The following is a 26,586-nucleotide window of genomic DNA, read 5'->3' on the forward strand; positions in this document are numbered from 1 at the left end:
AATACATTTTAGCGTCTTTATGACAATGACGAAAAATGAAATAATTGATTATTTACTTAAAATACATTTTTCGCAGGCTTAATTCTATAAATTGGTTAATGAAAGCTTTATGAACTGACACTTTAACAATGTTTACAACGCAAGATATGTTTTGTTCAAATATTTGTTATTTAAAAAATATTTAATGGCAGTGAAATAAATTGATACGATGGACAGTGAGGACGAATCGAATCATCGTAAAGAAAGCGAATGGAAAGGATGGGTAAGAAATGATGCTTTTAATTAAACTGTAATTTGTGATTAATTTTTACAGAGTGATTATATGAGTTCAAAGAAAGAGAAATTGGCTAAACAGTTTGAAGAAAGTGATTTCCAGAGCGAACCGAAGAAAAATATTTTCGCCGGCATATCGGTATATGTGAATGGTTACACAGGTTGGTGATTTAGTTTAAATAGAAACAGTTGTGGCGATAATTCAGTTCAGATCCGCCTGCTGATCAGTTGAAACGGCTCATTTTGGAATATGGAGGAAAATACGATTTATACCAGAGTATGAAAATTACTCATGTAATTGCTTCTGTTCTGCCACATGTGAAAATAAAGAAATTAGTTGGAAGTGAAAAAATAATGAAACCAGATTGGATATTGGATAGGTAATAGTAAGTGTGTTATTTTTTGGAATGCTTTTCAATGAAAACAGAATTCCAACTTCAGTATTGCTGCTGGTCGACTGTTGCCGGAGAATGATTACAGATTGTATTTTGGTGGTTCGAATTTGGACGGCAAAATAAAAAGTGACTTAGTAATGAAACCCGGTGCAGAGGATTTGGATGCGAGGCAGCGTCAGGCAAAGCGTCGTCACGTTGACTGTACAGATTATTCGAATTATTTTGAAACTTTCTACAAACATTCAAGATTGCATTTCATTTCGACAACGGCTCAAAAAATGAAATCCTTCGTGCAACAGTTGCAAACTTGTCAAGTGGATACTTTTGATGAAAATCGTCAAGAGTTGATCAATTCGATTTTGAAAATGGAACCTTGTTGCTCTTCAACGCCGACTGACACGCAAGAGCAGCAAAGCTATATCATGCATTTGGACATGGATTGTTTTTTCGTCTCTGCAAGCTTGCAAAATTATCCCCTGCTAAGAGGCAAACCTGTGGCTGTAGCTCATTCCAATCATTCGGATCAAGCGGTTGAGTTGGATTCTTGGGCCGAAATTGCTTCCTGCAATTATGAGGCCAGAATGTGCGGCGTTCGCAACGGCATGCGACTTGGTAGCGCGTTGGAGCTTTGTCCAAATTTGAAAACCATCTCTTACGATTTCGAAAGATACGCTGAAATTTCGCAAACGATTTATTCGTTGATTGCAAAGTGAGATATTGTTTTGGGTAAATTAAGTTTTATTGTACTCAACGATTATATTTATTTATCAGATATACTCGAGATTTGGAAGCTGTTAGCTGCGATGAAATGTTTGTTGATTTGAAAGAATTGTGCTTGAATACTGGCGTTCGACCATTGCAGTTTGCCAGCTTCATCAGGGAGGAAATTTTCAAAACAACCGGCTGTACTGCATCTGTTGGAATAGGTGAACACGGGATATTCTTCTTCTTCTTCTTCTTTTTCTTTTTGATTTACTTTAATTAAGAAAAATAAATACACATTGCAGGTACGAACAAGCTCGTTGCCAGACTTGCTACGAAAGTTGCCAAGCCAAATGGACAATTTCAAGTTCTAAAAGCAGAAGTATCCCAATTCATGAAAGCAACTAAAGTTGCAGATTTGCCCGGTATTTTTGAAAAACTTTAATTCAAATCTTATTGAAGACAGTAATCTTTTTTTCCCATTTTAGGTGTTGGTGTGCACATTTGGCAAAAATTGTCTGAAAGGAATATTTTCACTTGTGAAGATTTGCTGCAAGTCGATCTGGGCCAGTTGCAACGTGATTTTGGTAAAAAGACTGCCACAGCTTTTTACCAGAAAGCTCTAGGACGTGACGATAGTTGCCTGAAGGCGGAAATTGACCGAAAATCGATCAGCTGCAATGTCAATTATGGGATTCGATTTAATACAGTATGTTAGTATTGTTTTGGTGAAAATGAAAAAAATTATCATTCAATTTCAGTTGAAAGATGCTCACGGTTTTTTGGAAAAGCAGAGCGAAGAGTTGGCTAAACGAATGGTTGACAATCAAGTCGAAGCGAAACATATCACGTTGAAATTGATGGTATTTCAGGGAAAATTTTCCTTGTTAAAATAGATTTATTTCACCGTTGTTTCAGATTCGTGCGCCTGAGGCTTCAGTGGAAACCAAAAAATACATGGGCCATGGAATTTGCAATACAGTTTCCCATTCGGTCGCTTTGGCCAACTACACATCCGATGCGAACAGCATTGCTAAAGAAGTTTTAAATCTTTTCAAACAATTCAATGCTACCGTATCTGACATACGAGGGGTATTGAAATTATATCTAATTTTTATATATCGTAATTTAATTTGTGCATATTTTTTTGCTTGCGAATTAAGATTGCGTTGTCGGTTAAAAAGTTAAAAAATTTACAACAGACGAAAGAGGAAAATTCCAATTCACTGATGAAAGCATTCTTGAAGCAGCCGACCAAACAGTGTGATAAAGACATCACGCCAGTTAAAGAACAGCCTGTAGGTGTTGGACGGTAATTTTAAATTTTATAATAAAAAACATCATTTCAGTCGTGTGCGATAAATTTGAAGCGAACGACAATAGCGAATGATATGCCTACAGTATGGTTTCTTTTATTGATTTATTGAAAAATTGCACAACGACGTATAATTAATTAATTAATTAATTAATCAATTTAGAATGCAGCAAACAAGTCATCGTCGTCGTCGTCTGTGATTTCGAAACCAAATAATGTATTCGAAGTAATTGACAAAGAAAATTATGAAAAATGCAAAACGCTCATTTATTCGTGGGCATTGCAGAATGAGAGTAAATTTTCAATTTTTGCACATTTGTCAATTAAATTCATATTTTTAATAAGAAAAACAAAAAGAAAATTAATAAAGAAATATTTTTTTGTTCAGTTCCAAATAGTGCTGATATCTCATACGTGAAGAGTTACCTTTTGAAACTGGTCGATGCGTTGTATTTGGAAAAAGTGGAATCACTTTTGAAATTACTCAGGTAAAAAATAATTGCACAATTCTCTTCCAAGCAGTATATTAATTTGATAATTAATAATTTCAGGCAAGCAGCTCGCGAAAGGAAATCGTTGAATGGTGTTTTCAATTCAATGCATGAACAAGTACAAGATGCTGTAGTTCGACGTTTCGGATTTTTGCTGGACATTTGATTTGAACAGTAGCTCTAAATTTTTGTTGGACAGTGTTTATTGAATATGAATAAATGAATAACAACTTGTCGTTTTTGTTTCTGAATTTATTTATTTATTTGAATTGAATAATGACAATGAAAATGCAAAGTTCGAACATAAGCATTAACTAAATTGAACTAGAAAAAAAGTGATAAATTTATGAAAATTCTAATTTTTCTATTCAAAATAATATACCACCACCATTTGAAAGTGGAAACCTGAAGCACCTACTTGTCAATAGCTACTACAGTCAATACGGTATGCTCTGGCATGGTAATAATGAAGACATATTAATTGATTAAGCGATAAAATTGAAACTATGAATTCAAAATGGCTGTAAACGTCCAACTTGGTCAACTAACTCGACAACCTGTGTCACAAGAAATTTGCTTCTTCGAATCACCACTGTCAGATTCAATGCTCAACAAGTCATTGATCACTGCCTGAAAATAAAAATATTTGAAAAAATTTTATTCTATTATTAAATCAAAATGGATGAACAAAAAAAGAAAGCACATTTTTACATACTTTCGCCAAATAAGTAGAACTTCCACCGAGGAAATGTGGATAGAGTTCGTAAAATGGCGTCATATCTTGACGATCAGTTAAATTCTTGTCAGCAGCATAATAGCCGAATGCTTGGGATATGAGCTGATTTTGAAAGAAAAAAGGTAAGGTAAAAAAAGAAAGATTTGAGTGAAATTTGTACAGAACAGTTAGTGAATTTTACTTTGTCCATGTCGACTTTTTTGTTGAATTTCAGTTCTGGATTGCGTTGAAGAATGATGGACAAGATGACGAAAAGCTGATCAAAAACAAATATTCAATATCAATCGAATGTCCAGTGGAAAATTTGCAAAAAATTTGCATACCTCAACCATGACTTGCCTGTATTCGGGTACTTGGATACGGCTGAGCAGCTCGTCAATGGTCAAAGCGAAATTCAACTCATACTCGGTCATGTCTGACAGAGTGGGTTGTTGGGGTAAATGATAGCTGGCGACCACAATACCGTCCGATGTACGTTCCAACGTTCGCCACATGTGTTCGAAAAAATCCGGCGGAACACGATTCAACGATCCGTTCAGCTGACGTTGTTGCATCGCTGTTCTGAACATTGAAGCATATGAAAATGTAAGAAAACTTACTTGGATTATCATTTTCAATCACAAAATGCTTATTATATACAGTTGGCTGAAATTTTTCATCGAAAGCAGACTGCGCACCAACAATTTCACATCAGTCGGCGACAGATCGTAAACGGATGAATTTCCCTCTTTGTTGCCAAAATTCAACATCAAATTCAACGCATGAACCAACCATCTATGAAACGACAACAATTCAAATATATATATATATATATATATGCACAAATTTAATTAAAATTTTCAAATACCCTATTCGAACTTTTAATATTCCAATAAACAATTCCGGTTCGACCGAAATGAAATGTCCCAAGACGATAATCAATTCTTGCTGCAAAACACAAGCAGCTATATTATGGGGAAAGCAGACTCTGTACAATTCTTCTTCGATCACATTCGGAGTCACTGGAGAATCGATGATCACTTCTTCACCACCGAAAACACCAACAGTCAACTGAAAATTACAATTTCCCATCGACTATGCTAATTTCTGCTTATTCAACAACAACAACAACAACAACAAATAAATAAATAAAACTTTAGATACTCTTTTTCCTCGAACTAGTATCGACGTGATCGACGGTGCCAAACTGTCGACCACTTTGCGAAGCAGTGCTGCACAATAACGAACCACTCGCCTTAAAACAAACACTTTTATACATTCTGTTTATTTTATCATTTGATTATAAAGCAAAAAACATAATCTGCTTTAAAAAAATACATATTTTTTACCATGTTTTTGACAATGCTGCTTGACGACAAACACGTTCCAATTTTACTCGAACCGTAACTGAAATATGAATTGAAAATAAAAAAATTTTTTTTTCATAAATGCATTTTGTTTTGATTATTAGCAAACAAAAAGTGAATACTGTCGTCGACAATTTTAAAATCAACACCATGCCTCTCGTACAACAACCACAACAACCTGCACTGGGTATAAAGAGCTGCTTTTGGAAGGTTTTTCAACGTGGCAATAATCTCTTCTGTTGGTTGTGTTTTGAACGGCTATGCAAATGTGCACGTGTCGATGAGCAAAACAAACAAACAAACAAACAAATACCTCAACGTTGAAATCTTTATCTGTTACCGCTTCCATCAAGCAGTGGGACAAGTCGCTCAGACTGCTGTAATCAGACATGCTTTTCACTTCTCGCATTGGCTCCGGAATGAAATCGACAGAATATCCTTGAGGGGCGAAATCTAAATGTTCGAAACAACCAGCTGACAATAAATTCTAAAAATACAAAAACAAAATATACTGAACATTTGAAAAATATTTTAAATTCAATTTTACTTGCAATCTTCCAACCCGGACTCGTATTCCATTGCAAAGGCCACTTTTCAAATCTACCAACAGACTTAAAACTTTCGAAAAATGCTCACCGCAGACCAATTCTTCCGTTAAAAGTAGGCAAATGGTCGGTCGACCAGCCAACTGCCATCGGCATTCGATAAATTTCAAATCTCTCTTAGAAAATATTATCAATATTCAATAGATAATAAACTTTGCTAATAAAATTCTTTTTTTACAAACTTCACACCTTGATATCATCAATTAATACTTCAGTATCGCTGGATAAATAAAAATCTTGAACATCAAACAACAACGGATAGCAAAGTACTGTTTCACCAAATACACGATAAACCTGAATTGAAATTAATCAATTATCATTATTATCTTTTTTCTACTACATTGATAAATCCCATCTGGAGGAATCTTACTTTGCTAGTACCAAGAGCTCCTAGAGGACGATTCGGACGACCGGACAGTTGTAAGCGAACATTTTTTCCAAGATTTTCAAAAACTTTTACCATTTGTCCAGAGCTCCAAATTTGCACCGGTTCCACTTGATGCAACGTCTGAGTTGTTATACCGTATGTTGAAAGCATTGTCTGCAATTTCTGGCTTTCTGTTATAAAGGCGATTTGCAGTACTGGATTTCTTAAACTACCCTAAGATATATAACAAAATTATTATCCAATTCAAAAGTGTTGCTTCTAAAATACAAATTCGTAGAACAACAAATCAAGTACAATTTATACCTGGAAAACTGAATGCCGATTATCCATCTTCGGTCGTTGATTAGCAGGCAAATGACGATAACTCGGATCTATGTCACTTACGTGGATCAAATTTTCTTCTAAAAATATGATTAAAATCAAACGAATTAAACTTCTTTTCCAATCACAATTATAACAAAAATATTACTAAGCAAACATGATATTATATACAATGCTTGGCCCCATAAGAAAAGTCCCTTGCCCAAGCTTGGCAGCATGATCTGAGATCCAGGATGCGAACGTTCGTGATAAATACTTTCAGTTTGAAAATAATAATAATGCGGCATGATTGTTTCTAAAAATATAATAAAACAAAATTCAGCATATTGTAAAACTGAATTATTTCCTTTTTACGATTATCTTCCATAATTAACAACGGCTCCAACAAGTCAGCGTAAACTTTCACTTGACGCTGATTGCCCATGTACACACCTGAAAATTTTTTTGGAAAAAATTATTTCAAAAGAAGAAAAATTTTATTCAACTATTTCAAATCCAACCGTCGATGATCATGTAGACAAAAAACATGGGCCACTGGCATTCCACACCTTGGAATAATTTAGTTTCACCAGACTGGTAATATTGTCGGTTCGGATTTTCCAAAACACAAAATTTTCCATCACGAAGAAACCTTCAATTTTTCAATTATTGAACAAAATCATAAAGCAAACAGGAAAGAAATCAAAAGATAAACGTCAAATAAAAGGGAAGTTATATGAATAATAATCAAAACTGAAGCATCACTGATATTTCCCAAAATTTAAAAGAATAATTAATTCATTATGAGAAAATGAAATGTTCACCTTTTGAAACCATATTTTCCTTTCAGTTTTCTAATACATTTTGCAAATGTTCTGTGGTACAGTGATTCATCGTGCGCAGCAAAACAAGGAAACGATATGGTAGGTATCAACGAAGCATCGACGTTCTAAATTCAAGCAAAAACTAAATTTATGAAATATTACTCTATTAATTTATCAATTCGATCATCCTACGTAATACAATTTAAATAAATAACTTTAAAATTTACTTTTGAATTCGATTCCCTAGGAAGCAACGTTTCAAAAGTTGTCCGGTTGCGGTTGTGCGCATCAATATCAACATATATTACGCTACCAACAGTACCTTTGGAACCATAAAGATTGCAGCCATTGATGGCTTCCAGTGCAGCTTTCACCATGCCAATGGAGCTGAGAAGAGTTGGCATTATGATTGAATTTTCTCAAATTCAAGAAAACAATATTGAAACCTAGCGTGCAATTCAGGAGTTCCATCGTTGTAACGGGTTCCCATTTCCCACATTCCAAAATCTGGAGTACGGTAAGCCCGCTCGATGTAAAACACAATGTTCTGCACAAAACTAACCTCGTCAGTTGTATAAATAATCTAGAATTGTTCATTCTTTATAAAATAATAAATTTAAATTTACAGTAAGACAAAACCAACCTCTAGACCACTTGTGATCATTTGAACCAACGTAAGAATAAACAATGCAACTACGTCAATCTATGACAAAATGAAAATGCAAAAAATTTTCACCATAAATTGAAACAATAAATTCATACTTGCAAATGTCCGTACTTTTCAGTTCCCTCCACAGCTTCACCTGTCAACAAATTAAACTTCGAATGCAATGCATAGGTCGCAGAATGAACTCTTTTAAAATTTTCAATCTAAAAAATTCAACAATGCAAAATTTAAAAAAGAATACAACTTATTCAATGAAGTTTGCAAAATAATTATAATAATTAACAGAACAGAAACCTCTGTAAAAATTCAACAAATCAAGTGAAATTTACTTTATCTGATTGACGCATCCAGCACAACAATATGCCTCGCATTGTTTTCACTGCTGCTTGTCCAAGCTCATAATACCGACCCTGATCATCATTCAGTCGCCTTTCATAGTAAAAAATGATTCATACATTTAAAAATGTGTTACCCATCGCAATTTTAAAATCGAGTTTATATATTTTTACAAAAAAATATTAAAAACATTTATGATATATAAAGTGTAAGCAACGAACGTACAATGATGCAAAGCGCATTTGCATTGACACAATTCGTTGATGCTTCAAAAATGAACGACAGTTAAATGAAACAGTATACTTACAAATATCCCCGTGAAAGTGCCCAACATGTCATTGCACAATACAAACTATCTCTCACATATCCGACATTATTTTCAGTTGAATAACGCGGATATAAGCCAGTTGTATAACTTTGAAATTGCAGAATTTGTTTTTTGACTTAAAAATGAAGCATATTTTTAAAAAATTAAAAAAAAATATTTAATGCAAAATGCATTTACCAACTGCATAGTAATAATCAAGTTGTTGTTGAGCAGCGACCTTTTCCGACGCGGAAAATCTGACGTTAAGACTCATGCCAGGATGCAATAATTGAGTTGAATCAGGAGAAAATGGCCTTTCTTCCAACATTGAATTTCTTCTATACATAATTCAAATCAAACATATCAAACGCAAACATTAATATTTTGTTTACTAAAAGCTATATTAAGAAACATATTAACGTGCAAACATCATTCTGAACATAGATTCCAGTCACCATCGATAATTTTAACTGTTTTCAAATGTAAATTGCTGAAGCGTTTGCATTGAATTTTCAATTAAACAACTGCAAGCATCTCAGTATGCATTTAAACAAATATATTTTTCTCAAACAAAGCTAACGTTTCAGTTCATACAGCTGTTAAAAAGCAGCTTTATTTCATGACATTCATTCCCTAACAAAAACGCAACTAAACAACTTTTAAAAAATAATAACTATAAATAGAGCAAAAATTTTTAATTCTTTAAAAAAGTAAAATGATTAAGAAAAACTTTTTCCACACTAATTAATGCAAAAAAGAAAATAATAAGCATAAAGCTCGTAATTATTCTTCTACTACAAATGCAACAAACTGAACAACAAATTCATTCAAGCGCTTGTCATACTTTCAACATTGTCTTTCATTCTTTCTTTCCTTTCGTATCTGTTAACAACGTCAATATGTAGATATTACTTGTCACTATTATTAAAAAATTACTCTTCTTTATTAATTTTATTAAAAATCACTACTGAAATAATAATTGTCACAAATTCTATAAACTTATATAATGACCATGTACCTACTAAAGGAAGAAAAATAAATTTTCACATTGCCATCTCAAACACTATACATACGTAACTGCATATTTCATGATGTATTATTTAACAATATAATTTTTCTAAGTGAGGAAAATCATTTCATCTGAGCAGAATTAAAAAAACATAATAATAACCAGATTATATATTTAAATAATCAACAAAAACTTCATCAAATAAAAATTTCCTTCAAAATCCACTCACTACACAAGTTGCAACAACTGTTTATTCACTTCCGCATTGAAGCTTTACCGTGTAAATATCGTGATTTTCAAGTATAAAGTTACAGTCTTTTAGAGGGTGTGCATTTGGCAGCTGTTTCATTTTTCACATATTTTAAATGATATTCGATACTTGTTTTATTATAATCTATATTTTGTATGTTCATTTCTTCGATTGAATTATGCTTATTCTAGCACTGCTGGAAACTATAGCAATTTTGCATTTTTTGTTTTATAGAATGACCATTTTTTTACATCATCAGTGTTTCATTACAATTTATTTGAATAAAAATTACTAGTGAAATTTAACCTGCTGCATTATGTCACAAATGGGTAAAAAGCTGATCTAACTCCAACGCCGTTGTTTGTATTCAACATATGATCTTGTTTACCTGCTTTCAGAATTACACCACATCGGGAAGGTGATTGTATTGCTTTTTACTTGAAAATTACTTGCAAATTACGCAACTACGTTTACTTACAATTGCGATGATGCACTGCATGTTACATGAAACTAATTCTACCCTCAACAATTTGTGCATTCAACAATCTCAATTATTAATGCACTCTCTGACTAGACAGATGCCTGATGAATAATAGCGTGCTATTTGCCTGCAAGTATAGGAATGTTATTGAGATCGAGGAAAAAAGTAGTAGTCGATGAAGGATAGAGAGAAAGCCTGATATAAAGTTGCTATTTGGCTGTTTGTTTGCTTGTTCGTGTTGTCGTTGATTCCAACTGCTTTCATTGGATGAATAAACTCCTAGTGCAACTGTGTTAATTGTCACTGTGCTCAAAGAAATATGAAACGGGACAAGCAACTTTATTTGGATCTCCCACTGAAGTCTGTACCGTTTTGAAGAACTAGAAGATCAAGTAATTTATTTTCAATGAACATTTCTGTGAGAAACAAACAGTATAAGTGCTTCAATTATATAATTGGCATCCTTCATTTCTGACATGTTGCTGTTTAATACAAATGTCATAGTCAATTAATTATAAATGTAATTTGCACTGAAAGAAGGCTGTGTAGTCATTGTTAATACTTTTCTGTTTATGATGAATTTGTAAAAGATTAATCATACTGCTACAATAATGCATATTTAACATGCATTGCTTAAGGACTGTTTTTTTAACTTTTTCATTTTAATATTTATCGTCATGATGCTTAATCAAATTAACTTTAACCGACTATACTTGTACAAATAATTAATCAATAGACAAATGGAAAATTCGTATACATGCACATATTTGTTCATCGCAGTTACTTATGAACTAAAGCGAATAAAAAAATTAGCAACTTTATTAGTAATTAAAAATCAAAACATTTTATGTATTATGAAAAAAATAGACAAGGATGTTTTCAGTAGTAAAAAGAAGAATTATCAGGAACGTAACAGCAGAAAGGAAAAAGTGTGAGGCTTTCGAGCTTATCAATGATGCTGCTTCAGATTGAGGCGACGTCATTTTATTACTGAAAGTGAGAAGAAAATCTAATAATATTCCATTGGTCCATCCAAACCCTTCTTGAACTTCGTATTCTCCTCCAGTGCTCAGAATGTTAGGATTCACTACGTTGTACTGAAATGTACGAAAAAAAAAATAAATATTACAATTAATTAATGAACTGAAAAATTCAAATATTACTTTCTCAAATATGCTACTGTTTCTGTAGTAGTAATCATTGAATATCATGTGGACCCATTTTTGAGCAATTTCAAAAGCTATCTCTTGAATTACGGAACTGTCACTTTGTCGCAAACTTTCGACGAGCATATGAATGTGAGGTGCCCAACCATTTGGATAGTCCCATTGCTCTCCGGTTTTATTCAAACTCACTGGGAAACCATGCGCAAAATTTAACAATCCCATTTTCTAAATAAAATTTGTTTTCTTTTTTAAAGAGAAAAAAGTTTTTTTTTAAATATTTTACAACCTTCATATAATTGACAACTGCTTTTTCATAGTAAACTTTGTCATCAGTACATCCCATATACAAAGGTACCATGTTTGAAGAATAATAATTTGTAATTTTAGATGAAGTTTCCAAATCGTAATCAAACCACATCTGTTCAATAGGATCCCAAAAAATTTCATTCATGATTGCTTTTGCCTTTGTAAATCTTTGTTCATATTTTGTCGCCATGTCAAAGTTGCCAACAGCTGCATACAATTTGGCAAGTAGTCGATTATTTCCGCATATAAATGCATTTAAATCTACTGGAACTATTTGCATTGTTCGCATATTTTTCAAACCAAGGTTTTTGCTTTGATCTTTTCCAAACCATCTACTGCTGAAATCCCAACCAGATTCACAAGCTGATGCTACGTTAGACCACACTTTGGCTTTGGATCTTTCTAAAATGTGAATCATTAAATTAAGAATATGACACTTTTTTTCAAAAAGAAATTCATACCATCCAATTCACTGGAGCATAATTTCAAATCTTCACGATATGCCTCTGGTCTGGGGTAACTAATGTTAACATAATACTGGTGCAAGTGTTTGTCATTATGAATAAAGGAGCGACGCTTTAACCAAAATTGATATTCTTTTTCTAAAGATGGCAGTACTTTTAAAAGAAAGGTTTTGTCTTTGGTTGCATCATAATAGTCAGCAACGCTGGAAGCAAGCATAGGAGGCTGAGATCGATTTAAATAATAGACCCGTGCACCGTTTGGTATAAATCCAAATCTAAACATTTTTCAGCATACAGACTTTCCCTTAATAATTCATACTGCACCTTTCTATCAGGCTGACCATGTTTTCTATCATTTGTTTGGCTGCTTCGAACATTTCAGATGCAAGTAAACCTTTAATTATCCAATATGAATCCCAATAATAGAACTCTAAAAATCTTCCACCCGGAATGATAAATGGGTTTGGAACGTAGATGATAGAGTGACGATCTGGGAATGCTTTAACAACTTCTTTGACCTGAAATTATAAAATTTTTCACTGCTTATGAAGAGGATGTTCTTCTTTGTGTTTTCAAAATTACTTTTCGACACAACCGGAACCATTTTCTGTGTATTTTATAAGCCCAAAATTGCAAAAATGGATCTTTGATTTTCTTGAACGAATCTGGAGAATTTTCCCACTTTGGAGGAGTGCATATTTCAAGATCTGTTCCTGGTTCGTTGAAATATTTTGAAACAAAATTTTCAATTTCCTTTTTATCAGATTTATTGGCAATTTTGTCAAATGCTCTTAAAGTGTCGCGCCAATTATACTGCAAACTCATGTCAACAAAATGCTTGCTATCTTGGAACAGATGAGACTTTTGCACCGCATCGAGCAATTCTCCGTGGCAGAAGATGTGACTAAAATTTTGATTGAAAAATAAAGCCTCAAAATGTAAGGGTTTATCAAAGCATACCATTGTTTTAATATTTTTTCTTTTGTATAGATGAGTGGCTCATTTTCGCTCCTCGAGTTCACAGTTATCAAAATGCTGCACCAGAAGATGGATGTGATATAAATTCGCCAACTTTGACAAAGACGAAATTTGAATACCATTTTTTTGTTATTTGCTACTGCTGCTGCTGCTGGTCTTGTTGTTGTTGAAGAATAATTGCAATTAGTAAATGAATGGAATATATGATATGAGAAGTTCTTTTTGTTCTTAAAGGAAGTAATTTGTTGAAAACTTCTCAATTTTTTTATCTAAAACATTTTAACACAATTCATTTCTTTCGGTTACTAAACGGTGGTGTTTACTGTTTGATTAAGGCAATTATTTATTCAATCAAATGTACCGAAGGTGAGAAATTCGACTATCATCAACGATCCAGTGATGTGTGATAACGGCACTTTAATGAAGAAAATGAATTACGTCTACTTTTACAAGCTGACAATTTCCCTTTCAGTTGTTTAATGACACTGTTAGCAAGTTTGATTTGTTCAATTGCCTTTTTCCACTGCGGGCATTTTAAAGTGTACAACTTTATTTTAAACTGTTTGACATTTTAAACTGTATCTCGTGCACAATCTATTTAATTAACAATTGCTTAACAAGCGGACTAGACTAACCAGTAGTCATAAAATTGTAAATCATTGCTCACATCTTAAAAGGAACATTTTCAACTGGGTCAGTAAATGTTTAAAACACTCCTTCATTATGAAATTTAAATTAAATAATTAAATTTTGTTTTGAATCATTATTGTTAACAGAAAATTATATGCACACATATATAAATTCAAATTTAAGGTTGAAATATTTGAGAAATTAAATAAAATACCATATATATATATACGAAAGTAATACAATATTATTAAAAAGGTAAATATAAAATTACCACATTTTCTTTCAAAAATAATTTGAAAATAGATGATGGATCTGAACTGTGAACATTTAAAGAAGAATATTTTGAAGTGAAATTCGAAGCAGCTGTGAAGACCAAGAAGTGATTTAAGTTGATAATTTTCAAAGTAGTTTGAATGACAATGAATTCATTTAAATTATTATTTCACAAATTTAAATAGTATCATAAAATCATGCACAGTAACTATGTAAAGTGCTGTAAGAAAATTTGAATATTCTATATTATAATCAACTTTGCTTCAAAGTTCATTTAGCATGTTTTCTGTGAAATTTTTTATAATAAAGTAGAATGTATTTATAAAAACTGGAGGTACTGATATATTTAATATAAAATTGAACATTAAAGGACGATACTTTTTTAAATGTATACTAAATAAGCAATGCATTTCTTAAATTAATCTTTAAATGCAATAATAAAATTAGCATATAACATTAAATAAAAAATAATACATATTTGTACCTATTGTTTTCTCAACAAAGTTTATTATAATATTTAAAAATGAAAACTGAGAGGTTGCATAATTCACAGCAGAAGAAACTAATAAAGTGTTCTTCACCTGAAAATGGTTATACTTGATTTATTCAACTTAAGATTAATAAGGCATTTTTATCACTTAATTGTATTACTTGATTTAAACTTGTTAATAAGAAACCAAAATGTAATCCTTATACAGGTAATAACTTTTTTGTCAACCATTTTATAGAGTTTCATAACTGGAATGATAAATTTTCAAAAGCATATTTGAAATTTCTTTATTTGTAATAAACTGACCAGAGTTGATACAAATAAAAAGGAAATATTTTACAAATTGGTGTTGCGTTTAATTTCATTTAAATATTCATTGTTTTTTACAGAAGTTTATAAATCAGAAATATCATAAATATTTCGAATATGTTAATTTATTCAGAATATATTGAAATAACTGAACATAACATATTCAACATATTGTTTTAGAATTGAAATATGTAAAACAGCTTTATTGCAAAAAAAGGAAAACAATTCTGAGATATTCTTCAAAATCCAAATTGAAAATGAATTTTTATAATTTAAAATTTTCAATATTGCTCTGCAATAAATTCAAACAGGACGTTTCAGTATGACAAACTGTGTAGACATATAAATAAATAAACGGCGGATTTTCACAAAAAAATATTTTTGCCATACGAGCAGAAATTCCTTTTAGTTTCATTTCTTCAATGCGTAAGTTATAAATCGTTAGACCATAAGAATGTAGATTATATTATTAATAATTGCATTACGCATTGTTAAATATGGCATCATCAATAATAAAAAAAGTATTTTTGCAGAAAAGAAAAAGCATGCTCTAAATAACAAGCTATTCAGTGATAAAATCTTTGAAATAAAAAAGTTTTGCTTTTAATGTAAATTACTTCCATATAAAAAAAGAGAAAAAAGTTTTCACCTTTGTAAATTAGTTTGTTGTGCATGATTTGATTTTTTCGAATTATTTAAAATAAATAAAACATGACAAATTTATCCAAATGGTCACATTTTGCAAATATTTTTTGTGAGAAAATGACTTCTGCACTTTTGAAAAGTTTTGAACGATTTATTATTATTAATTGCGTTGTTTAAATCAAAAAACAAGCAAGCAAACAAGCTATTCATCAAATTAAAAAATGCTAAGCAGCGGTAAATAAAATCTTGCAACATCATGATAATGATGATGTTGTTGTTGTAGTTGTTCAATTAAAATTTCAGATAAAATTCAAAAATTCATATTTTTATTCATATATTCATTCAACTGACCCCCTCCCGTAAAATAGAAGTAAATAAAACTGTCAATGACTGTCAAGTTCTAAAACTCAAACGAGCCTTGTCCAAAATATCATGCTTAATTCGAGGAAAATCAGGGAAATTGTTTAAAACAACGTGACAAGTGTCGACCGCATCGACGTATCTTTTCGCCTTTAAGTAAATATATGCCAGCCTGTATCCTGAAAATATTTGAAACTTTTTATATTTATATTAGCAGCAACAACAAGACGAAAAACATGATGCAACCGATCGCTGGATGACGATGTTTGCAAATTGTCCACGCCGTTTCAAGATTCGAAACCGCCTCTGCCCATTTCTGTTGCTTTTCATTTATCAAACTTAGATATTCAAGTGCTTTGATGCATGACTAGAAGTGTAGTGCAATTTTCAAACTATTTGCATACTATTTTTGTTTAATTCTTTTACCGCATTGTGTTGCATGCATATTTTCAGAATTTCACTCGCGGCATCCATTTTCCCTTGGTTCATGTATGTGTTGGCGAGAAGCAGCCAACATTGCTCCAAATATTTAGCATCATCCAAATTCCACGGAACACTCAGAGTTTCTTTTAAATAAATTTTCGCCTTGCCATGTTGTTTCAACAGTTTGTGCGCCTGAGCAATTCCAAAAATTGAGCCAATATTTGTAGCCTAAAATTCATTTAACATGCGAAGAATTTTGATTTTCACAAAACGGTTTTAAATATAGTTTAATAGAGGAAAAGTAATTATTAATAACTTTGCTTCAAAAATAAAATTTACCTTATTTTCACTAGCCGTCGCCAATCGTAGAAAATTAGTTAAAGCTTTTTCCACATCAGCTTTGCTTTTTGAAGCCAAAAGGATAAAATTTTCCAATAAGCGATATCTGCACTCGTCATTTCGATTGAAACGAAGCTCCTAAAACATTAAAAAATTGTTTGTTAACAATAAAACCAGCATAAATATGCAAATATCACATTTAAATGCATATTCAATACCTTCAATAAACGCGTTGCAGTGGAAATACGAAGAGTTTTAACATTGGAACCCTCGTTGCTGAATAATATTCATCATTATAATATCATTAATATTCAAGTGTTTTTAGTTTTTAATAACTGCTTTACACGGAATCTGCATCTTCAGATTGATCTTTCTCAAGATATTCACTGCCAATAACTTGATTGTCAGGATTAAGACAAATTTCTACAATGTTATAAGTTGCAAGTTCTCCCCATTGCGGATCTTTTCTAACTCGGTTGAAACACTGCAATGCACCATCTGGATTTCCACGATTCCTATAAAAATTCAGAAAAGAGAAAACTAAAGTGAAATTAAAAGTTGGTAGTTTCTTTGAAAAAATCAAGTCTACCATTCATAATAACCTTTGCAGTAGTTGAATCCTGGATCGTGTTTTGTTCTGGGATTATTTTTCATTGCGAGATCAATGAAATTATCAGCTTAAGTAATAAGTTCATATGAATTTTCTGAATTTCAAAATTAATTCAATTTACCATATTGCAAATTTCCAATACGAAAGCTCAAATCAATTATCCGAAGTAGTGCATGATAATTATCTAAAACACATACATACAAAATTTTTGTTAATTATTCATTTATGTATAAAGCAAATTACTTGGATTTTGTTTCAATAAACATTCAAAATTTTCCAAAGCCAACTGTTTTTCATTCTTTTGATATAAAATATCTACATTCATCTAAAAACCATGAAGTACACTGTGATATAATTTGAATTTAAATTAAATGCCATCAAAAAAACAACCAAATTACATTTGAAAAAACTGAAAAAACAAATAAATAGACAATGGAGAGCAGTTAAGCTAATATTTTGAAATTGCCAATAAAACAATAAAATGGAATAAAGTTTCATATGCTGTATTACATTTTTTAAAATAGCTATCATTATTTCGTTTGATTTAAATGTTGTTAACTTGACAAAGGTTGTCAGTTGTAAATTTGATATTTTCACACTAGCCATAAACACCTGTCAAGTGTAAAATATTATCCGTTATACATAGTATTTGGTTGCTTGGCATTTGTGAATAATTATTAGCTGTTTGTAAAAATATTAATATGGAAGTGGTCGAGTGTTTTTTGTGCGGAATAACAAGCGAAAAACGTTACACTACAATGTGAACTGTATTATAATGCGTTGTGCGTAAAATACCATATGCAAACATATCATGAACAAAAAATTAAAAAATAAACCTTCCTCACCAAAAGTGCTTCTGTATTTTCTTTGTCAAGTCTAAGTACACGCTGACATTGTTGTTCACATTCTTCCCATTGTCCAGTTGTTAAATACACATGAGCCAATGCCAGCATGATTGGAATGCTTTTTGGAGCTGCACTTAAGCCTTCGGTATAATGGAAAATTGCTTTGTGGTAATTTCGATGACGCTGATGTTGTTTTCCAATTTTTAAACTTAAGCTAGAAGACAACAAAGTTTTCAACAAACAAGCAACACGTCATTATCAAACATATTCACTACTTGGCCACGTAATTGGAAAAATCTTCTGATCCAATAAGCGCAACTGGTTCAGCTTTTATCACACTGCGGCATGGAATCATGTATTTCATAAATCGACTTATAGATAATATTTTGATTGTAAATTCTTACTTCATCATCAGTGCTTTTGCAGTTTCAAGCACCTGTATGGATTCGTTTGGTCTGTTCGTTTCGTTGTACAAGTCGGATAAAAGTTCATGAAATGTAGCTAATTCTTTAACTTTTGCTATATTCAAAGCTAAATAATCGAATTTCATTTTCTCTTTATCAATGATAATTTGCAATGTTTTGAACTTTTTACCATTTCGCATTTCGTTTGTAACTTCTGCATTTTGAATTGTGCATTTTTCTATGTACTGATTTATTATTATTTCACATTTGTCGTAGTTCTTCAGCTTAAGCAAAAGATGAGCTAACTGGTATCTGAAAAGCAGAGACAAAATCGAAATTTCCACATTCTTTAGTGCAAATATTATGCAATGTTTATTATGAAGAAAGAACAATATAATTGATGACAAATTTAGTAAGCACAAATCTTCTTATGCTTAATATTTTATGTATGTGATTTGTAATGAATATTTTAAATATGAATATAAAGAAAGAAATATTTATTTACCTTATCGCATCATCATTGCTGTTTTTTAATGAAGCTTCCAAGTAATTGGTTGCCTGAAAATGTTTTGCTCATTGTCAAAATGTCTGTCTAACAAAACAAAAAATTCAAACAGTTACAGAATAAGCATAAAAATAGAACATCATTTATTTTCATTAAAAAAAATTAACATACTTTTTTTTAGAAAATTAAGAACAAATTTAAAAAGGCAAAATTCTTGTAATTAATGAAATGTTGATTGTTAAAATCACATAAGAATAGTTTTAAAGTGAACAGTTGTACAGTAAAATGGAAAAATCTAGATTATGTAAAATGAAAGATGTAAAATTTTTGGGTGCAATAATCATAAATCAATGTTATTTTAAAATTTAATTGCAGTTCATTTTAAATTTAAAAATTCCGTTTACACGGTCTTACCTTTGAATAATTATGCGACTTCACATAGGCTTCTCCAATCATTTTAGTTAAATTGATATTTTTTGCTCTCATTTTCATTGCATGCTCATACATTTCAATTGCTTTTTCTGGCTAAACAATTTTTCATAAATTTTTCTGAAGCATGTAAATAAATTATCAATACGAACCATGCAAATATTCATGTAAGCTTCTCCGCATAATACATAAGCTTCTGAACATTCTACACTTTGAATCATTTCTCTAAATAAATGAGTATCATCAATGAATTAACAATTGCTATATTAAAAATTTTAAGCATAAATAAGCATTTTAAGCATAAATTTCATCTTAAAAAGATATAAAAAGATGCATCCTGTCATGATGCATGTTTATAGAGCTTGCCGATTATTTATTTTATGAAAAACAATAATTTGTTTTATTTAGATATATTCTTCAGATAATGTACAACACGTTAACCCATTTTGTTTGGGTAATACAAGAAATATTTGAGTTTTTTTAATAAAATGAAAAGTTCAATTTTTCAAATAGCAACGACATTCTAGATTGCTTACTTATGACAAGCAATGTAGTTTTTCACATCTTGTTTGTAATTAAGATAAACATCTGCCAAACATTTTCGAGCTTCAAAATAATACCAGCTATCTGGCAGGACATTTTTCAACAAATAAACGCATCCTTCAACGTCATTTTTGGCCAGTCTCAATTGTGCTTCAATAAACAATAATGACGCCTCAAAACCGGCGTTTCTTTTTTGTTTAACTTGAAGAAATGCTTTTTGTGCTTCTTCCTGAAGGCATATGATCATTTTCAACTTGAAAGTTGTTCAACAAATTTTTTCACTGTTGAAATGTACAAAACGCTAATTTTATTCATTATTTTTTAAAATAACATTTCAAACTTTCATTGTTATTTAAAAAACATGTAATAATGTTTAATTTGCCTTTAAATGCATTTAAATCAAACCTAAATTTAAACTGACATACCACACGCTTCGCTGAGATGCACAACAAAATAAGATTCAGCTGCATTTTCATTTCCAAAACTTCTCTACACTCCATTGTAAAAAAGAAGTCACTTTTCTTGTTTTTTCCATCTTCTGAAATAAGCATTTACTGAAGCTTTAGCTGTTCATATTATTTGGCTACTTTTGCTTGTAAAGGTGTGCAATGCATTTCTCAACATTTGTATAGCTTCTTCAAAATTTTCCGACAAATGCGCCTGCTTAGCTTTAACCATATAATATTCGGGTAGATTTCTCACCTTGAAACAAACATGTTTTTTGTATTTATATTTTTGCTTTTTTACTGTTAATATTTCACATACTGTAAAGTCACAGCTCAAACTTGCATTGATCACATCAGTAGCTTCGGTTAAATTATTATTTTGAATATACGCATCAGCAAGCAACAAGCCAACATTCACGTTGAAATCTTCCATTTTCAAAAGCTGTTGCAGTTCCAATATTGCTTGTGGAAAATTATCTGTAATTTTTAATTAATAATTCAGCCCATAATTTAAAATATTTCGCAAGGGTTTGCAAATAAATGTTTCAAAAATTGTTTTATCGAATCGATTCAATACTTCATATTCTTTTACAAAATATTATAAATTATCACCTTTTCATCAAGTATTTCAAAGGGAAACAAATGTTAGACCATTAATTATATTTACTAATGGTTGGTAATTTTTTTTTATATAATTGTTCTTTACTGAACTGATTAGTTAATAAATGAAAGTAGTCTCTATTTTAAAGTTTTTTGATTAATTGCACCTGCAGATCAGATTGACAAAATTTTAAACAAAATTTAAAATATCATTTATGTCAAAATTAATTAATTGAGGCATAATCACTGTTTAGAAAATCTTTCATTTTTGCCTTACTAAAAAATGTTAAAGTGCTTCAAGTAATTTCAAAAAAATAATTTTTATTGTGTGTATGAAGTAAAAACAGCAGACATACATACCTTCCAAAATATGCAATCGAGCACTGATGAAGTAAGCAGTTTGTAAGCCAGGAATGTAACGTAATAGTTGACTCAAAATGCTGATTGATGATTTACAAATGTTTTCAATTTCCTTACTATGGACTAAGTCAGACTTAATTGAAATAAAAAAGTTATTGTTTGACTTTTTAAATTAATAAACTGCACATACCTCTGCTGACAATAAATCACAAGTGATCTTCAGGATTTCCATTATAAAATCAGCATTCAGTTTTTGTAAAAACTCCACTCCAAATTCCATAATCTATATTCATGTTTTATAATAATTCATAATCATATGGCACATGAGATTTTAGAAAATAATGTAATTTTATGAATTTTAGTAATAAATATTAGAAATATAGCTGAAATTGTTCTTCTATTATAAAAGATGCTTCATAACGAAAAACTTTAACGAATTCAAATAAATTCAGTTTTCAATTTTTAATGATAACCCAACATATGATTTATTACTTATAATTTCAGCTATATTTAATGAATCTTCAAATGAACGATATGAATGATAATAAAATTTTCTCACTTTTGACATATCATTTATGAATGAAATTACTGTTGTATTCATCGCTTCTATCGTTAGTCGTATAGTTTTTGGATCTGGTTTCGAAGCTACGCTCATAAAAGCTTTGAATAATGCACCTTCCTTAAAATACAATTTAGCACTAGTTACTTTATTGTGAACTTTTTTTTTACATATGAAGCATTCCATTGATCATCTATTGCATTTATGAAGTCCATTTGTTCCTTCGCTTCACCAAGCGTGCCTTGAGATATTTGACAATGCGCTATTTCTAATAAAATACACTGTATGAAATTTTATAAAATATGAGATCACAACAGTTTAATTAATTAAAAATTTAAACTAGTATGATACACTACAACAAATATAATTAATCATAGTTTCATTTCTTCAATTGCTACCTTTGAAGCAACAGAGAGTTTCTTCGTCCATCTTGGAAGCCTTTTGGAATACGTCTAAAGCGCTTTCATACAATCCACTCATGCGTAATACTTCTCCTATGGCTACCATTGCTGCAAAATTTTTAGGATGCTTTTTAAGTTCTAACTCCAAATATGATTTCGCCTTTTTAAGAATGGCTCCATTCCTTCCACACTTAAATTTGAAATCAAGTTATAAGTTATAAAAGTTTGAAATTTAAGAAAACAACTTACTATTCTACAATAAATTAAAGTCCATTGAATCCAACTAAGTTTTCCCTCAAATGCAGTTATTTTATCATGTTCTAACAATTCACTAAACTGATTAGCTGCCTGAAAAACGAATTAGTTATATATATATGTTATATACAAAACCATTTATATATAAAACAGCATATTTTGTGAAACAAAATGTTAAATTCCATTTTTATAATTGTTTTACACTTTTCCAGAGTTTTTAGACTAACTTTCTTAAATCTTACTTCATTATAATAACCTTCATATACAATAAGTAGCAAAATTTCCATTTCTTCCATTGTTATATCATCACTTGCGACATTTTTTCCCCTGCAGCAGAAATAATCATATTTAAAAAATAAATGTAATAATTCATGTTAATTCTTACATTTTCACTTCTTTAAAACAATTCTTCCATTCTTTTTTTATAAAATACAGTTCTGCCTTTTCAATATGAGCTGGAAAAAATGTCGGCATAATTTCCAATATGCTATCATAAATAGAGATCGCTTCGTCATATTTTCTTTCTAATTTAGCACATTCAGCTAATCCCATTGCCGATTGAGGATTTTGATAATCGCATTCTGATAATCTTTAAAAAATATTTTATTTATTTAAAGAAAAATAACAACAATAATAATAGCAATATAACGAACTGATTGCTTTGTTGAAAACACTGATGAGCTGCACTAACATCTTTGTTCAGTGCTAACAACGACCAACCTTTTAATAAGTACACCTGAAAAATATTGAAAGTATAATAAATATACTGTTATTTTTTGTATGAATTGTTGATTTTTATTAACATTACGTTAGGATTTCATCTGGGGACACATAATGTTGATTAGTGTGCGGAAAAAATTCATCTCAAATGAGAATAATGCCTTCTCTTTTATTAATTTAAAATTTTAAAACTCTACGTAATTATTTATAAAATTTTTCTTTACCGAACAAATCGTTACAAGTTAATCATATTAAAAATTTATGGACAGTAATTAAAAATAATTAATTTTTTAAAGTTACCCTCTTATAACTTTAATTAAACTTTACTTGATGAACTATATATATTGTACCTTTGATGATAAGAAAGAATTTTGAATCAGATCTTCAACAATTTCTATGGAAGTTTTCGGATCTTCATTAAAAAAATAAAATGCTGCAGCAGAATACATTTCCTATATGCACAAACATATAAGCAAATGAAGAATACAACACATACAAATAAAATTTAATTGCTTTACTTCATTCTTTGCTTTTGTTTTCAGTGATTCTAATTTTGCTTCGTAATATTCGAGAGAATTTACATCTGAAATTTATATACTGATTGATTATTGCAATCGCCATTTCTTCCTTCAGTAGTAACATTATTATTCCAAGTAGCATATTTTTAATGAAATTATAAAACAGAGTTTTAATATTTGTTCAGAATCTACAGTGTAGTACAAATGATAATTTCAATAATCAACAATTTTCAATTTGCAGCAGATTTTTTGTTTAATTCAAAATAAAATTATTTTTCAATAGTTATAATGGAATATTATATATTGTAAATGTTTTAAAAGTAAATGTAAAAATAAATAGTTAAAATGCAGAAAACTTATGCAGCATAATGTCTACCTCTTATGTCACAAGCTTTGTGTGCTTCCAACAAGCCCAACAATGCTCCAACGTGGACATTTGATTTTTGTATAACTTTTTCAAATTCTTTTATTGCCTCAGAATTTCTACCTGAAAAAATCTAATTTTAAATGGACCTGAAACTTTTGCTCATTTAAATCTGGTGACCTTTTCGCACATAGCAAATTCCCAAAAGAAAACGATAATGCTCATCTTGCAAAGCGGTTTCAAGGTAGTTTTGAATCTTCCCGATCGCTTGTTCAATTCTTTTTGTTCGAATATAATAAAATATTTCTGCCTAAAAGATCCAACGTATAAAATAAAAATGAAAAGAGGATCATAAATTTCTTACTTGAAAATACAGCTGTTCCATAGTTGTTGCTTACCATTGATTCTCTGTTGCTAGGATACAGGCATGCTGTACTTGCATTTAATTATTAACACATACATGTGATATGGTAAATACAAATGAAAAAAGATATTTGAAATCATAAATTTGCACTACAATATGACAAAAATTTAATATTGCTGTTCAACTGAATGTAACAAATAAATTGTACAAGAAAATTGGTGATTCACGGACATATAAAAATGTGCGAAAATTTTAATTGTAACAAATTTTTAAAGAAAATAAAAAAATTCATATAGATAAATATATTCACGGGAAAATGCCATTTTCGACAAAATGAAATTCACATTGAATTACCTTTCGACAACAATTCGAATAGTTTTTCAAACATGGAAAAATTTATTCAAAGCTGAAATCAGATACAGTTTTTATTTTGGTCCTTTATTCAACAAGAAAACGAAAGCTTTAAACTGTACATAATGTAGATTTATCAAAAATGCTTATTATTGTTAACCATAGCAGTTTATAGATTTAACATTTAAATAATACTAATAAAATACATCTATCATTGACATAGATATAAAATGGGCTGCTCGATATTTAATAATAATTTTTAGGAATTTTTTAAAAACTACGTTCATAAATACCCTTCAGTACAAGTTTGTTATTACTATTCTTACTGAACACAAATTATTTAACATTTTAAATAAATATTTAAACAATATGAGATTAATGTTTAAAATTTTTAATCAAAAATAAGAATGTAATGTTGTGAATAATTAATGATTCCCAGTTATTTCTAAATTCAACTCTTATAAGTGTTATTTATTTAAAATGAAAAAATATACTTCAACAAAGTTTGATATAAATAATCAATTTTGCCGTGCAGTACATGCCTAAGCAGCACATTGTACCATTTTACACCAAAAAAAATTTGCCACTTTCATTTTACCGGATAGCCTATATTTATGAAACTATTTTGATTTTTTCAATGATCGTATGAGAAGATCTATATTCTTTTCTTTTCCTTCAGATATTATGATTAATTATTCATAAAACTTTATTTCACCTGTAAAATTAAAAATGAAACAATTCTTTAAACTATACATTTTTAATATAATCATGATTATTCATCATTTGAAAGTAAGCAATATTTGAGCAACTAATTTGAAAATATTGCATTTTTGTGTTTATAAAAATGAGACTAAATAAAAATTGTTACAATCACTTTTGAAATATATTTCAAAATAGTTATTTTTAATGAACATATAAATAATTGAAAACCATACTTTTTATTGATTCGCTTGAATTTTCAATGTTTCATAATTCATGCATTTTACCTTTGAATAAAAATGAAAAATATGATATATTTCATTCGAGAAGAAAAGGAAGAATAATAATTTCAGTAAAGAGATGATTTATGATGGAAAGTTAAGCTGAAAAATGAATAAAACCAGCTAGCATAATATGATGATGCATAAAATGCTTGCTTAATTATATGTCAACATTAGCTTACTTACAACGGTAAGCGAGATAGAAAGAAAGAAAGAGAGGGATGGAGTGTCAGGTGACGTTGCATTTGCAAACTCAGGCTGCTTGCTTGTGCTTGGTTGTTTCATTAGAGAAAATTCTACTCTCAACATATTCCAAATCAAAAAGATTTCAACAATTTGACAAGATGATCGAAGATAATCATTTGCGGTGGATTAGCTGGAACATTTATGCATAATTAGGTTAGTAGACAGAAGCAGAAATCGATTAAACAAGTGAATTGACACTGAATCACTAAATGTTAACAACCGCTGTTTTAAATCGCCATCTGATCAGATTTATTCTTGACAAAGAAGCTGAAGCAGAC

General features: G+C 30.3%; 4 protein-coding genes across 4 annotated transcripts; 1 reads left to right on the forward strand and 3 right to left on the reverse strand.

Moving 5' to 3' along the window:
• Positions 1 to 208: 208 nt before the first annotated feature.
• On the forward strand, positions 209 to 3,342 carry Tsp_01559 (putative BRCA1 domain protein). Its single transcript, XM_003377315.1, has 14 exons — positions 209 to 262; positions 314 to 434; positions 485 to 653; positions 715 to 1,377; positions 1,440 to 1,594; positions 1,676 to 1,795; positions 1,859 to 2,079; positions 2,132 to 2,233; positions 2,289 to 2,462; positions 2,534 to 2,668; positions 2,720 to 2,770; positions 2,849 to 2,978; positions 3,074 to 3,173; positions 3,237 to 3,342. The coding sequence occupies exons 1-14, from the start codon at positions 209 to 211 to the stop codon at positions 3,340 to 3,342; spliced, it is 2,301 nt and encodes a 766-aa protein (XP_003377363.1).
• A 374-nt stretch (positions 3,343 to 3,716) lies between these two features.
• On the reverse strand, positions 3,717 to 10,043 carry Tsp_01558 (phosphorylase B kinase regulatory subunit beta). The gene is made up of 27 exons (XM_003377316.1): positions 9,953 to 10,043; positions 9,685 to 9,706; positions 8,884 to 9,023; positions 8,686 to 8,821; positions 8,372 to 8,471; positions 8,138 to 8,245; positions 8,019 to 8,078; positions 7,822 to 7,958; positions 7,603 to 7,762; positions 7,376 to 7,500; positions 7,073 to 7,203; positions 6,927 to 7,004; positions 6,721 to 6,867; positions 6,555 to 6,652; positions 6,234 to 6,464; positions 6,053 to 6,157; positions 5,806 to 5,979; positions 5,572 to 5,745; positions 5,381 to 5,516; positions 5,241 to 5,298; positions 5,071 to 5,146; positions 4,760 to 4,962; positions 4,552 to 4,686; positions 4,236 to 4,473; positions 4,094 to 4,168; positions 3,892 to 4,014; positions 3,717 to 3,806 (listed from the first exon to the last, which is right to left on the reverse strand). Exons 1-27 carry the CDS (start codon positions 10,041 to 10,043, stop codon positions 3,717 to 3,719), a joined length of 3,351 nt encoding a protein of 1,116 aa, XP_003377364.1.
• Positions 10,044 to 11,270: 1,227 nt separating this feature from the next.
• Tsp_01557 (trehalase) lies at positions 11,271 to 13,461 on the reverse strand. The gene is made up of 6 exons (XM_003377317.1): positions 13,322 to 13,461; positions 12,944 to 13,265; positions 12,686 to 12,879; positions 12,359 to 12,564; positions 11,878 to 12,299; positions 11,271 to 11,522 (listed from the first exon to the last, which is right to left on the reverse strand). Exons 1-6 carry the CDS (start codon positions 13,459 to 13,461, stop codon positions 11,271 to 11,273), a joined length of 1,536 nt encoding a protein of 511 aa, XP_003377365.1.
• A 2,790-nt stretch (positions 13,462 to 16,251) lies between these two features.
• Positions 16,252 to 25,119, reverse strand: Tsp_01556 (putative tetratricopeptide repeat-containing domain protein). The gene is made up of 29 exons (XM_003377318.1): positions 25,086 to 25,119; positions 24,380 to 24,490; positions 23,982 to 24,068; positions 23,457 to 23,501; positions 23,151 to 23,220; positions 22,993 to 23,092; positions 22,760 to 22,858; positions 22,508 to 22,700; positions 22,280 to 22,377; positions 22,110 to 22,229; positions 21,741 to 21,833; positions 21,551 to 21,683; positions 20,910 to 21,067; positions 20,732 to 20,846; positions 20,570 to 20,682; positions 20,138 to 20,373; positions 19,754 to 19,826; positions 19,587 to 19,697; positions 19,173 to 19,225; positions 18,668 to 18,979; positions 18,264 to 18,477; positions 17,662 to 17,743; positions 17,540 to 17,602; positions 17,398 to 17,485; positions 17,153 to 17,323; positions 17,027 to 17,084; positions 16,809 to 16,946; positions 16,473 to 16,697; positions 16,252 to 16,413 (listed from the first exon to the last, which is right to left on the reverse strand). The coding sequence occupies exons 1-29, from the start codon at positions 25,117 to 25,119 to the stop codon at positions 16,252 to 16,254; spliced, it is 3,555 nt and encodes a 1,184-aa protein (XP_003377366.1).
• Positions 25,120 to 26,586: the final 1,467 nt, after the last annotated feature.

This window comes from Trichinella spiralis (genome assembly GCF_000181795.1).
Source record: "Trichinella spiralis strain ISS 195 chromosome Unknown Scfld4, whole genome shotgun sequence".
Lineage (NCBI taxonomy): Eukaryota > Metazoa > Nematoda > Enoplea > Trichinellida > Trichinellidae > Trichinella > Trichinella spiralis.

What these genes read in the sequence shown, in the direction of transcription:
- Tsp_01557 (XM_003377317.1), bottom strand. Translation starts at nt 13,461, where the DNA reads ATGGTATTCAAATTTCGTCTTTGTCAAAGTTGGCGAATTTATATCACA. An exon ending in ATGGTCAGCCTGATAGAAAG is followed by an intron (nt 12,565 to 12,685) that starts GTGCAGTATGAA and finishes GCTTGCTTCCAG; the next exon opens with CGTTGCTGACTATTATGATG. An exon ending in CAGTTGTCAATTATATGAAG is followed by an intron (nt 11,523 to 11,877) that starts GTTGTAAAATAT and finishes CGTACATTTCAG; the next exon opens with TACAACGTAGTGAATCCTAA.
- Tsp_01558 (XM_003377316.1), bottom strand. Translation starts at nt 10,043, where the DNA reads ATGAAACAGCTGCCAAATGCACACCCTCTAAAAGACTGTAACTTTATA. An exon ending in GGTAAAGCTTCAATGCGGAA is followed by an intron (nt 9,707 to 9,952) that starts GTGAATAAACAG and finishes TTCTTCCTTTAG; the next exon opens with TAGGTACATGGTCATTATAT. An exon ending in GCACTTTCACGGGGATATTT is followed by an intron (nt 8,472 to 8,685) that starts GTAAGTATACTG and finishes TTACTATGAAAG; the next exon opens with GCGACTGAATGATGATCAGG.
- Tsp_01559 (XM_003377315.1), top strand. Translation starts at nt 209, where the DNA reads ATGGACAGTGAGGACGAATCGAATCATCGTAAAGAAAGCGAATGGAAA. An exon ending in ATGGGATTCGATTTAATACA is followed by an intron (nt 2,080 to 2,131) that starts GTATGTTAGTAT and finishes ATTCAATTTCAG; the next exon opens with TTGAAAGATGCTCACGGTTT. An exon ending in ATATCACGTTGAAATTGATG is followed by an intron (nt 2,234 to 2,288) that starts GTATTTCAGGGA and finishes CCGTTGTTTCAG; the next exon opens with ATTCGTGCGCCTGAGGCTTC.
- Tsp_01556 (XM_003377318.1), bottom strand. Translation starts at nt 25,119, where the DNA reads ATGTTTGAAAAACTATTCGAATTGTTGTCGAAAG. An exon ending in CTTTAATTTATTGTAGAATA is followed by an intron (nt 22,701 to 22,759) that starts GTAAGTTGTTTT and finishes TTCAAATTTAAG; the next exon opens with TGTGGAAGGAATGGAGCCAT. An exon ending in TATTGGAAATTTGCAATATG is followed by an intron (nt 17,486 to 17,539) that starts GTAAATTGAATT and finishes TTATTACTTAAG; the next exon opens with CTGATAATTTCATTGATCTC.